The sequence below is a fragment of the Prionailurus bengalensis genome, chromosome C2 (genome assembly GCF_016509475.1).
Source record: "Prionailurus bengalensis isolate Pbe53 chromosome C2, Fcat_Pben_1.1_paternal_pri, whole genome shotgun sequence".
Classification (NCBI taxonomy): Eukaryota; Metazoa; Chordata; class Mammalia; order Carnivora; family Felidae; genus Prionailurus; species Prionailurus bengalensis.
The window spans coordinates 70,686,840-70,700,070 of NC_057350.1; the positions used below are offsets into that span (position 1 = coordinate 70,686,840).

Genomic DNA, 13,231 nt, shown 5'->3' on the forward strand with positions numbered 1-13,231 from the left:
ATTTATTTACACTTGGACTTACTACAAAAAGGTTTTAAGGCAGCTTCACCAAGTCACGAGGCCTCTGTTTCATCCTAACTACACAGAACAAAGGAAACTCAGAATCCGTCCATATTTTCCCCAGGTGATAGGCCCTATTTACTGACAGACACTTGCCTTAGTGTTTGCCAAAATGAAAGAACGGTACAGGGCGCCCTGGTGACTCAGTCGATTGAGTGTCCAACTTCAGCTCAGGTCATGATCTCACAGTTGATGAGTTCGAGCGCCACATCTGGCTGGCCGCTGTCAGAGCAGACCCCCCTTCCGATCCTCTGTCCCCCTCTCTCTCTCTGCCCCTCCCTAGCTCGCACGCGTGTGCACTCTCTCTCTCAAAAACAAATAATAAACATTTTTTTAAAATGAAGGAAGGGGAATTTGGTCCAAGGCTGAAAACAGATGAATTTGGAATGAAAGCCTAATAGCCCTGAAGTGATGCCAAGAGCAAAAAAACTGGTCAGTGAAAGACATCCTACAAGAAAGAGCAGGTATTAGGAGGCCAACACTCTGGCTGTCATCAGCTGACCTCCTGACACGTGTCTGGGCAAGCAACTGCCCCTCTCTCACAGCTTCCTCTTACATAAATAGGGGATAGGATCAGATAATTTGTCAGGTCCCTTCTATCTCAGATATGGGAACCTAAGGGAACTTCAGGGGTCTACAGGGAAAAAAAAAAGCTGAAATGGGTTTTGTGCTTTAGGCCTGGTTGGGACATAGGAATTGAGCGGGGAAGGCACTGTTCTTTTTTTTTCTTTTAACATTTATTCATTTTTGAGAGAGAGCGTGAGCAGGAGAGGGGCAGAGAGAGAAGGAGACACAATATCCAAGCAGGCTCCAGGCTCCGAGCTGTCAGCACAGATCCCGACGCAGGGCTTGAACCCACGCACCGCGAGATCATGACCTGAGCCGAAGTCGGACGCCCAACCTACTGAGCCACCCAGATGCTTCCTGTTCTTAATAAGGTGTAGAGAGTGACTATTTGTGGAAATCACATCTTGACCTTTCTTTACGTGCACAATCCATTTCCAGCCTCAGCACCTTGAAACAGGGGAGGCAGGCCAGTGTGGTTTTCACACTTTCTAGCTTGGAAGTCTTCCTTTTAACCAAAATTGGGAGGGTCCAAAGGCATAGGCTTAGGTCTCTCTCGGGCATCCCATGAGGCCCTGTTTGAAGAGCCCTGGTCTGGAATAGGGAATTGGCTCTTGTTGGGTCCCCCGAGGAAGTACACAGCCTTTTCAACCCCCCACCAGGGCACCACTTAAAACCACGTCAGGATAGGAATACGCGCGTGACACATCACACATCACACAAACTTTGTGTTTGTGTCAGGCAAACACAAAGTCTTGTTTAATCTTTACTTTCAATCCCAATCTTTTCCCCTTTCATTACAAAAGTACTAAACAAACACAGACAGAATTGGAAAACTGACATCTGCAACTGTGTGCCTTCGGCAGGCATCTCAATAATCCCATCACCAACACCCCTGTGCAAGGACAGACATCAGGCAGATAATTCGCAGTAATCAGAGCTATACCATAAATGCATGATCTTTTTATTTTGTATAAAAATGATCAACACGACAAAAGCCAGAGCGCGTGTTGGTTTTGCACACTCTGATACTCCCAAGATCCTTCTCCTCTGGCCAGGCTGGAGGCTCAGCCTTCCTGGAAGGGAGAGACAACCTAGACCCCCAGCAGCTCACCCAAGTCAGCAAGCCGGATGTGGTGTGGAAAGCTGAGAGTGTCAAAGTCCCAGGCCTTTCCTGGGCTTGGAGGGGTGGCGGCCTGGTGTGGCTGTGGCCCAGAAGCCAGGTGGAACTCTGGCTGCCTTTCCGTGCAGGCAATGGGCTCCTGGCCCAGGCTCACAGGAAGGTGTCTTTGCTTGTCCCTCTAGGGAGCTGTGATCCAGTCGAGCAGCTGTCCAGGGCGTATCAGTCTCCGACTTATCGTCAGCCCCCTCTGGCCCTCCTCGGAGGAGCTGTCAGTCCACTGTGCCATTGTAGGGTTTGTTGAACTTGTTAAAGGTGAAATCCACAGTGTGTGTGGAGATGGGCTTTCTGTACAGAGGGTTGGAAGCCTGCAGAACACAGAAGGTAAGAGGACACGTGTGCGTCCATTCATTTGAACACACACTCTTGGGGTCAGAGGCCCTTCCTCAGTCAGTCACCCCGGAAGGCGGAGCATGCCGGCAGTGGCAACCCCGTCCTGCAGGACCATCCCTGCCTCCACCTGTCATGCCCTGGGAAGGACCCTCCCTGTCTCTAAGATTCCCTCTTTCTCTCTCAGACGGGCTTGGCCAGATGGTCTGTGAGGTTCCTTCCAACTTTAACAGAAACTAAGTGGGGATTCAGGGGTGCTGCTCCCTGTGCTGCTCAGTCCTTCAGGAGCATGCAATTTGCTTGGGGAGACAAGACTCACACAAATGGATGCTATCATAGACTCTAACAACTTGAGTTCATTTACTGAGTCTGCAGTCGCTCTAGGACTGTCCAGACTCTTTCTCTGAGGCTGCACCAAGTGCCTCTTCCCTAGAAGAGTCCTGAGCTAGGTCTGGTGTGAGGCTCTACACAGAGCCCCCTGTGCTTCTGGACCATGCATTCTCACCTTCTAGAATGGGGTGCACACCACCTCTCTTTGATTTCAATGCCAAAGATGTTAGTGGGCCTTAAAGCTTGTCTGACCTCAACCAGATCTCTAAGCTTGGCTTTTTTTCTTACTTCTGGCTCCCCACTGGCTTACCATTTCATAGCGGGCCCTGGACCTCTCACTCTGGAACTTGGCAAACTCTCTCCGGTCATGGATGGTGACGAGCAGCTTCCAGATGGCCAGGAGCGCAATCCCAATCAGGAGGATACTGCCAACCACGGCCAGGAGGATGGTCGTGGCGTTGGGGGCAGTTCCACACTCTGGAGGGGACCAGGAGAAACCATGAGCAAAGCCACTAGGATAGCATCCCTACCCCCTCCCCCACAATGTCAGGCCTATCTGGAACGACAGGTGCACCTCTCTTCCTTCCACCTTCTACCAAACACCTTCCCTCTCTTCTCTCTTAGATCCCCATGCTGTTTTTGGGAGACCTGGGGGTGCTGGAAGTTTTCTTCAATGCACACAAAGGGGAAGAGTCAAAGAGGGATGGTGACTGTTCCAAGGCCACATGTAGAAGAGACCCTTGGTGGCCGCACCCCTTTCTCCCAGACGCCATGGTGCACTGTGTGCTCAGCAGCACCTCCCCTTACATGAGTGTACGTGTGCCAGCCTGGCCCATTCTCCGCTCTCCAGACTGGATGTGTCTCAGCCTCCATGTAAATGGTTTCAGAGGCAGACTGGGCAGGCAGGAGGTTTCATGAAGCCGTATCCACAAGGGCTGGGCTGGAGGCCAGCCAACGTTTGTAACCCCAGAGTGTGACCCTTTGGAGCGAATGTGCTTATTTTCAAAGAACCACAAAGACAGCGCTTGGAAACAAAGCCTCATTCTTACAGGCATGCATCTTGGGCTGGTACCACAGCACTTCCTCTGCCGCTGGCCCAGAGAAGGCGTATTATGTGGTCTGGCTCAATTTGGAAAAACAGTTTGCAAGGCTGTAAATTGAAGGGAGCAAAACCTTTTCTCCTCGCCCCTGTCCCCCTCCAGGGAAGCATAAAAGGGGTCATACTAGAAACCCTAATTACTCCAAAGCAAAAGGCCATTAGTCCCAGGGTCCAAAGCATGAGGCAGAATTATCAATGTCTGCACTAAGGCTTGGCCTCCTCAGTGGCCCAGGAGCTGAGCGTGGCAGTTTAACCCAGAGCCCCGTCTGCCCTTCTTGGACTTCACGGTGGCAAGTGCAGGTACCCCTCCAGGGCTGTGTGTGTGTGTGTACCCAGATGGCCTGCCCAGCCTTGACCGTCCACGCCCCCCCCCCCCCCCCCCCCCCCCCCGCCCGCCGCACACCCCATGCAGAGCCTGTAGCTGCTCAGGGCCATCAGCGTCAGCTGTGCAGGTGAAATGTGTGCTATGGCCACTTCTACCCCTGTGCTCCATCTCCTCCAAGATGAGACACTATAACTCCCGTGCCTCCACGCCATGACCTCCAGAGCTCTGCCCGGCAGTGGGTCCCCAGGTGTACATCATCTTTCTTCCAAACTCCAGGAACTGGGTAGGGGTGGCCTTAGATACCGGTCTTTATAAGGAATTGTGACCCTTGTCTCTCTGGAGTTTGGAAAGCCAGTGAGGACGGAAGGGCGACAAGCCTAGAGCAGGGAAAGGTATCAGAAGCCGAGCTCCCAGGGGAGCAGAGCCGGCCCTCACCCACCTGGCTCCCTGAGGACTGTCAGGTTGGCCCTCCCGCTGGGGAGCTCTGTGTAGGCGAACATCATGACACAGTCCTTGGCGGTTTTGTAGAAACAAAGCGCAGCCTCTTGGTCATCTTTCACTGGAAGAAAACCAGGTACAAGTGTCCTCTCGGAGCAACCCAGTGTGCTGATGGACAGGGTGGGGAGTCAAGCACCTCAGTTAGGAAAGGGGTGCAGGGAGGCATGAAGCGGAGGCTGGGCCTTCACAAATGAGTTCGGGTTTCTCACGTGAAGAATGTGGGCCCAGCATGGAATCTGAATTGCTCTGGGAACACGAATCCCCTGAATGGTGAGGAATCCCTGGGGAATGCAAGAGCCCCCCAGAGTGTTTGCTGGGAGCAATGTGAAACAGAAGAAGGCGTTATGCTTGGAGGTGAGGTTGGTAAGTGGAAGTGCCCTGGACATTAAAGGGACACAGAAAAGAAGGAGCCATTCTGATGCCCTTTGGGGCCTGAGAGTTCACAGTTGAGTCCACTTGGCTGAGAGCCAGCTGTAGTGGCCAAGCATCAGCAGCTCTTTGGTAGGGTGTAAAACCAAAAGGACCCAAGGATGACGAGGACGTCTGGACAAGAGTTGGGCACCTGCCGTGGTGCCTCACCCACAGATGCCACGGGCCAGCGCCCGAGGCCAGGGCCGAGCCCAGACCACCCGCTCCACTCTTCTAGGGAGCAGTGCCCACCTGTCCCCACATGCCATTAACCCAACATAATGGACTCATAACCCCCTGTCCAGATGTCACCTGCACTCCAAGGCTTCTCTGGGGAAGGGTTAGACTGATCTCTAGGAGGAAAAAGGAGCAGGGAAGAGGAAAGCAAAGGGGACATTGTTCCGCAATGGACAATCGGTCCTGAAAAACAGCTGTGGATTGATGTTGTGGCGTGAAATGCTTTTTAGCTCTTGCCTTTGTGACCCTGTTGCTCAAAGGAGGGTTTTTTTGGTTGTTTTTGTTCTGTTTTGTTTTGTTTTGAGAGCGAGCATGAGCAGAGGAGAGGCAGAGAGAGAGGGGGACAGAGAATCCGAAGCGGGCTCTGCATGATAGCAGAGAGCCCAATGTGGGGTTCAAACTCATGAACTGTGAGATCGTGACCTGAGCCAAAGTCAGAGGCTCAGCCAACTGAGCCACCCAGGCACCCCTGCTCAAAGGAGTTTTAACCTGGAACCAGACAAATTAGTGTGGTTATCAGATGGGAAATCCTGGACTTTTTCTCCTAGGCCCCAACCATAAGCCTGGCCTGGGTGAGTGTATGTGTATGAAGAAAGTGGAGAGAGGGAAGGAAGGAGGATAAACAGTGAATCTGAACAGAAAGCTTCTCACTGAGGATTACACTGAGAGGCAGCTGTGCATAACAGCTCAGAGCAAGGGCCTCAGTCAGGGGGCCACAGGAAGGCAGCATCTCCTTCCGACTGTGTGCGCCCAGGCGGTTGGGGCGGGGGAGTGGCGAGCACTGCCCCAGGTCTGCGGGCAGAACTTGCTGTGAGCCAGTCCTGAAGCACCAAGCAGACATGGTGGCAGGAAAATGGCCACGAGACAAGACTCGGTAGGCTCCCGACCGGCTCCCCTGGTCTAACACAAGCCCCGGCACGCAGGAGATGCTCAACGAACAAGTGCAGGCTGAATGCATGACTCAACATACTCGGGAGCCTCATGTGGCCACAGCGGTCGGTCAGAACCAGGGACGTCTACAGAGGGGGTGAGTCAGGACCAAGAGAGAAGGCAGGGGCTGGGAGCCTGCAGCAGCTGAGGTCAAGGTAGAGGGCAAGGCTGCCAGCAAGGGAGCCTCAGAGGCAGAATCCCTTTCATGGTACACAGTCTTGTTCCCCTCCCACCCCGCCTCACCATTTTAAATGTATAATTCAGTGGCTTTAGTATATTTACAATGCTGTGTAACTATTCCATCCAATTCCAGAACATGTCCGTCACCCCAAACAGACACCATCTTTGTTAGCGCTCAGCCCCAGTTCCCTTCTCTCCCCAGCCCTGACGACCACCAATCTATTTTCTGTCTCTGTGCTTTTGCCTATTTTGGACATTTCACATAAATGGAATCCTACGATATATATCCTTTTCTTTCTGGCTTCTCACACATAGCATAGTACTTACAAGAGTCATCTCTCTTGCAGTGTGCATCAGGACGCCATTCCTTTTTCCACTGTATGGATGTACCACATTTTATTTTTCCATTCATCGGTTCATGTACATTTGGGTTGGTTCTCATTTTTCACTCTCATGAATAACGCTGCTATGAACATTGTGCACAAGTTTTTGTGTTAACGTGTTTTCAGTTCTCTTGTGTATATACCCAGGAGTGATGTTACTGAATTGTGCGGTAACTCCGGTAATTTGCGGGGAACTGCCAGACCATTTTCCAAAGTAGATGCACAAATCTGCACTACCACCACACTGTATGAGGGTTCTGACATAGGGGCACTTTGATTCGGTGTAATTATAGTGCTCCAGACCACTTCCAAAGCCGGTCACATGCATACGGGGCTAAGATATGTGATTTGCATTTAGAAACTCCTCAGCCTGGACAGAAATGGCTGTACTAGTAAAGGGATGGAGGCAGCCCAGAAAGGGTGAAACACAAAGGTCTGTGCACTTCTGTCTGAGCCACCCTGTGGGCTCCCACTCAGAATGGGCTTATAGCCATTTGTTCAGAGATAAAGCAAAGGGTTGGATGGATGGAGTCAAACTGGAGTGGTCAGAATGAGAAGAACCCTAAAATGTGATCTGCCACGAAAGATAACAGAACAAGGAGTGAGCGACAGCTGCAGGAACAGGTGTCTGTTGCCGGGGGGGACAGTTGGGACAGCACTCAATCCCAGTGCTGGGATCACTGTGCAATCTAGGCCACAGGAGACCCCTGCCCCTTCTGATGCCTTGCAGCATCATGAGAGCCACACCAGGCTGAGGCCAATGTGGTAAAGACTAGGCAGCCATTCATCAAACAGGGTTTCCTTGCCCCCTGGGCACACGACTTGACTACATTTCCCAGCAACCCTTACATCTAAATGTGTCCAAACAACTGAGTTGAAGTCGTGAGCACCATTTCCAGGCCTGGCCGATAACAGCATCTCACATGATCCCTCACTGTCTTCCCCCATTTGCTGACTGAGTGGAGAGGATTCCAGGGACCTTGAGGAGAATAGAACCTTCAGGTAGAGGGAGCCTGGTTTCCTGAATGACCTTATCAACCAAGGCCTTATCAACCAAAAAGGTCTTCAATGGACTCGCAGTGAGTGACTTATATTTAGTTAAGTCACTGAGGTCTGGGATTTGTTTTAGCAGCTAACATGACTTGTCCTAACTAATATAGCAACTTCTCCAAGAGCCTGGGAGATGTGACTAAGATGGGGCTCCAGTGATGGTGCAGAAAGTTATGAACAAGAAGTCTTACACCCCAGAGAGCCCAGGGACCCAACAGTAGTATCCAGGACACTGACGTCATGCTTCTCAACTCCAGACTAGAACCACCCTGCTCCCTACCAGGTGGCCCTGAGAATCGATGGTCTCCACAGAGGAGGAAGCCTCAAGGTGTCTACCACAATACAAAAGGGAACAGTCACCCAGGGTCACTTGGACACACTCACCGATGGTGTCCACCCACGTGATCACCTCATCCTTGCACAGGTTTTGGCAGGTCTGGTTGTCGGCCGGGTCCCCCACGTGAAGTAGCAAGCACTCAACACAGTCTCTTTGGAAAAGAGGCAATAAATGAGGGTGTTAGATGCTGTGCGGTGGTTCCCCACAGGTAACTGAGCTCCCAGGGGTGCACTGCCCACTCTTCTGCTGGGCCTGGGCCCTTGAAGGTTCTACTTCACCCTATCTTCAGATTTTTGGCCTCAGTCAGTGTTTCTGCTGGCCTCTGGTTACCCAAGGGTACTTGGAGAAACATGTGAGTTTAGAGGCATGCCTGGTCTACACATCAAGTTGCAGGTTAGAGACTTTCCCATTTTTTTTTAAAAGTAGGTTCCACGCTGGGTCTTGAACTCATGATTCTGAGATCAAGACCTGAGCTGAGATCAAGAGTCATCCACTTAACTGACTGGTGCCCCAGAAACCGTTCAATTTCTGATACCAGGAGCCAAACCCATCTTCACTCAGCTGTATCACATGCCTTTGAAGAGTCTGCTCCAAGCAGGAAACTTTGGAGTGATTAAAAAAATGGGGTTCCTGGCCTCATAGAGGGGTCCTCACACCCCCCGACCAGTGCTTAATGCTGCCAAATTGCCCCATTTCCCAGGATTCCTACTAGGGGATCACTGCCAGGGCAGGGCCCTTAACCCTCCCACATATTAGACTCTACAGGAGGCTTTCTAGAAAATACCATCTCCAGGGCCTGACCACACCAATGGGATCCACATCTCTGGGGCAGAGCCTGGGCTTCTGGATTCAGATTCATACAGTGAGGGTTGTGAACCATTGTCCTGGAGCCCTTCTCCCTCCCAGATGGAGCCTGCCTGGAGGGTTCTACCCTCTATGAGTTGGTCTACACTAGACTCTGGTAGAGGCTACAGGGTGGCAGTCTCCTTCCAGGAAACCCACATTTCAACAGGGGCCTTCTGGAGAAATTGGGTTAGGAGCCAAAAAGTCTCGTTTTGAGCCCCTTCTCCTCCCACCTCAGGTGCACAGTTTAAGTCAGATATTGTGTAAAAATGCTTATGTAAAATGCTCAATTAAGGATCAGTACTCTACTTCCCATAGTCAAACCCAGTTCCAGACAGTCCCCATCTACCTTCACTTTACATCAGTGAGAACAGAATCCCGAGGCTGTGGGGCCAGAGAAGCAAAGCTTTCACAAAAGGTCTGTGACGCCTGCAGTGGTGGGAGAGGGGCCCGACCCCTCTGGGGGACTGTGGGATGGGGGAGCACAAACAGAACCCCAGGGAGGAGCGGGCTGGGCAGGACAACCAGCTGACAGTGAATTCTCAGGGACTTAGTGGGGTGATGGTGCCCGGTGGCGATGGGGGTGGCTGCCCCAGAAGCAGGGGCTTCCTTGAGACTGGGTTAGGGCCGAATCTGTGGAACACAGGTGCTGATACCACAGAGCCACAGTGACCCGGGGGATGGCCACTCTGCTCACCCATAGGCCCATGGGGACCAGTGAGGTTATGTGTCTGGAAAGCTCTCTGGCAAAAATGTAGAGGGATGTACAACCACGATGCACGGCCTGAATTACCATCATCTGTTTTTTTAATTCCTTGAGATTGAGGCCAGTTACTAGATTTCCAGGGGAGAAACTTCAGGGGAGCAGCAGAACTGGAAGGGAGCTGGAGAGCACTTCAGGCGCCCCCCTTTGAGGCCAGGGGAGACAGCAGGGCCATGAGACGCTGTGGCCGCTGCTCCAGCACCCAGTGCCCTGCCTCTCGGTAAGCCCCTCCCAAGTCCTCACTTCCCTTTCTGAACGTTGGGGAGGAAAGCAGGCAGGACTTTCTTAGGAATTCAGGGGTGCCTAGGTGGCTCAGTTAGTTGATCGTTGGACTTTTGATTTTGGCTCAGGTCATGATCTCATGATTCATGAGATCCAGCCCCACATCAGGCTCATGCACTGACAGCTTGGAGCCTACTTGGGACTCTCTCTCTCTCTCTCTCTCTCTCTCTCTCTCTGCCCCTCCCCGGCTTGCGCTCTCTCGCTCTCTCTCAAAATAAACAAGGAAAAAAAAAAAAGGAATGCAGCTACCCCAGAATTGGCCATAACATCCCACTCTCCTGGAACACTCCATAGAAACATTCTGGAGTTACAAACAAGTTGGTAATGTTTGCATTTCCCCTGAGGCCAGAGTCCCAGAGGCAGACAACTGAGACTTGGCTGCAGGCCAGGAAGGGGCGGTTTAGCTCTGGCCCTTTCTCCGGCCTCTGGGATTAGCACACAGCAAGTGACCCCCAAGCTGACCCTCCTCTCAGCGAGGATTCGCCAGCCTTCCAACTGCAACCGTTGTTATTAAACCACATTAAACCACAGGGCCACTTCCAGGAAACGTTCCCTAATTATCCATGTGGATTTATCAGTCTAACTTGTGTGCTCCACATACTGGGTTGAAACTTGTGATATATTGTAGTCATGTGTTAAAATAAGTCTGGCCTTTTAAACAAACAAGTTGCTGAGAGAGACTTTACTCAGAGAGCCTGTTAATTGAAATCAGCTGAGCCTGAGTGTGAACTCACCCAAGGTGAAGGGTATGTTTGGTTAGTTCTAGAAAGTGGAGACTGGCTGTTCTGAAACCCCAAGTGGGGAGGGTGGGCAAGACAAGGCATTCAAAACCTGGTGGTTCTTGGCAAACCAACAAGTAGAAAAACATCACATAAGTCACTTTCAAAGGGAATTTGTTTAAAAAAAAAAAAGAAGTTGCAACTAGGCTTTGAAAGAAACAGAGAGCATCAGTGTGGCCCAAAGATGAAAAAGGAATAGTGAGGCTTCCTTATGGCATCTCTTTGCTCTCCTTGTGTCTTTAGTATTGCTTAATGGATAACAAATTATCAGATACTGTTTCTTCTCGGAAATGAATGCTTTAAACATTTAAAGCTACGGTTGTTGTGCCCTTTTGACCTAAAGCTAAGGTTGTCAGGCCTTTTAACTGACCTACGCCAAAACTGCATTGCCTTGCTGCTCGAGGGGAATGGAAGAAACGGGCTTGATCTACTTTTATTGATTCCATGTGTGTTGTCCTAGCTTGCCCCCCTCCCTCCACTAACCTCGTGTGTCCCAAGGACAGCCCGAAACAGTTCTGCGAGAGGAGCTGGGGGAGCGTGCCCCGCTCCGTCATAAAACGTGGGTGATGGCCGTGATTCCATGCTCACACGGCCCCAGCTACTTGGGCTCCAGATCCAGGATCCTACCCTCCTCCCCTGGGACGTTGCTATTTGGATTTCTGTTATTTCTCCACTCTTAGCAGGTCTAAAGTGGGTCTGCTTTTCTTCTCCCTCCCTTTCCCCGGCTCTTCTCCAATTACACAAAATAAAATCTGGTCCTGTCTATCTTGTCTCTCGATCTACAGCCAGCTTTCAATTACCCACGCCTGGATTATTTGAGGCAAACAGCCTAGTAGGGGTTGTGCCACCCAGAACATTTCTGAGCAAGGACCGACCAGCAGCCAAGGCAGGCTCGGAGAGCATGAACTCCTTTCTTTATCAGCCCAAGCCAGACATGTGGAGGGGAAATCTGCCAAAAGAAAATTGCACAGTTGCGTTCCCCAGCCCAAGAGAAACGACGTCTGTACTATTATTTGTTTCTGATTATCTGTGCCTGTTTCCCTCACGCCGGGCCCCCTAGCGTGGATGATGATGACACAGCTGTTCCTTTAGCAAAATTCAAGAGAAACGGTCACTCATGCCTTCCTGATGGCATAGCTCCTGGATCCCTTTAATTCCCGCCCATTCACACTCTGGCAGAGGGGGAAGGGCAGAGCTGCGGGGAGGTCAGCATGGAGAACGTGACCCCGTGGCTGAGTCAGTGGAGGCGCGGTGCCCACTGTCCAGACAATCTCTGCATTCAGCTGCAGTGCAGGGCCAGCGTTCTATTATCTGTATAAATGGAGCAGAAAATTCAAAAGCCATTGTGGTTTGTTTCTGGCATGCCTTATCTAGGTCGAATGCCCTCCTATCCGATCCACGTTCTGATTATGTTTTGTTCCAAGCAACATTTGCCATACGGTGTCCTGTGACACATTATTTGGGAAATGTTAATGTCAGGGAGGGGATCCAACTTGTTTGAAAAACAGAAGCATACTACATCCCCCTGTGAAATACTCAATAGCACTCAAAAGGCTCTGAGAAGCCACTATTTTGGTACCCAAACCAGTTGAATTTAATTCAGTGATCTGGTAACTTCTAAGTTGGGGAATAGAATAACAGTCTTTTTTTTTGTTGTTCTGTTTTTATTTTCTTACAAAATCCCCAAGGAACCAGTGTTTCAAAGACACTATTTTAATATACAGTTAAAGTCTAGTTAATGTTCGTATGAGTTTTGCTCCCCAGAAAAGGCTGGGCAGTGGAAAATGCGGGAGATGGGGACTAAGAGGTGGGCCGGCTCCAAGGGCTGACGGGCTGAAAGACAGGCCTGGTCTGGGGTGAGAAGCGGGAGTGAGGGTGCCATTACCTCTTGGTGCTGCAGGCATCTGGGCAAGTCGGGCATTTCTCACACGTCTCCCCAAAAGCTCCTGGCTCTGTGCACTGGCACTGCCCACAGACACAGTGCCCACGGTCGCTGCAGATCTGGCCATCCTTGGCCAAGCACGTGCTGATGTCTGTTGAGCAGTTACAGTTGTCCCCAATGTAACCTGCGTGGCACTTGCATTCTCCACAGTGACACTCGCCGTGGCCTAAAGGGACACACACAGCACATCAGCGCCTGCCTGCATGAACACATAACCAACCACCCAGCGTCTGCCTTGCACCAAGACAATGGGGAGCCAATACAACAAGATACTGACTGTGCCCTCCAACTCTGTTTGGGCAGACAAGGAGGGCCTAGAGCCCACATGCTTGCATAGCAGGGGGCCGGGCAGCTTGTGTGGCCCAGCTAGGTCTGGGGTGGTGCTCTAAGTTGGTCCAGAATTTGACCAAGTAACGCCACAGGACCATGACCCCAGAGAGTTTCTTCCTGTCTCAGTTGTCATGTGAAGAATGGCCACCAAATATGTCTGCTTCCAAATCCCCAGAGTAAATGTTAACCTCCTGCAGATATGACTAGGTGAAGGATTTTGAAATGGGAGGTTCTCCTGGGTTCTCCAGGTGGGCCCCAATGCCATCACAAGGGTCCCTAGAGGACGAAGACAGAGGGAGACTGGACCACAGTGGTGATGGGACAACAGAAGCAAGATGCTAGCTCCTGCCTTTGAAGATGGAGGAAGAGGCCACAGAGCCA

At 51.3% G+C, this 13,231-nt stretch overlaps 1 protein-coding gene across 3 annotated transcripts in view; it reads right to left on the bottom strand.

The window, feature by feature from the left end:
* Positions 1–1,377: 1,377 nt before the first annotated feature.
* Positions 1,378–13,231, bottom strand: part of ITGB5 (integrin subunit beta 5) — a 124,424-nt gene continuing 112,570 nt past the window's right edge. For 2 of the 3 annotated variants that reach the window (XM_043594391.1, XM_043594389.1), the window contains 5 exons: positions 12,464–12,686; positions 7,959–8,062; positions 4,328–4,447; positions 2,775–2,941; positions 1,378–2,112 (listed from right to left, as the gene is read on the bottom strand). In XM_043594391.1, the coding sequence (XP_043450326.1) occupies positions 2,017–2,112; positions 2,775–2,941; positions 4,328–4,447; positions 7,959–8,062; positions 12,464–12,686 (710 nt within the window). In that variant the 3' untranslated portion in view covers positions 1,378–2,016. Of the gene's footprint in view, positions 2,113–2,774; positions 2,942–3,038; positions 3,145–4,327; positions 4,448–7,958; positions 8,063–12,463; positions 12,687–13,231 lie in introns of those variants that run through there. The other variant, XM_043594390.1, reaches the window with a different exon arrangement.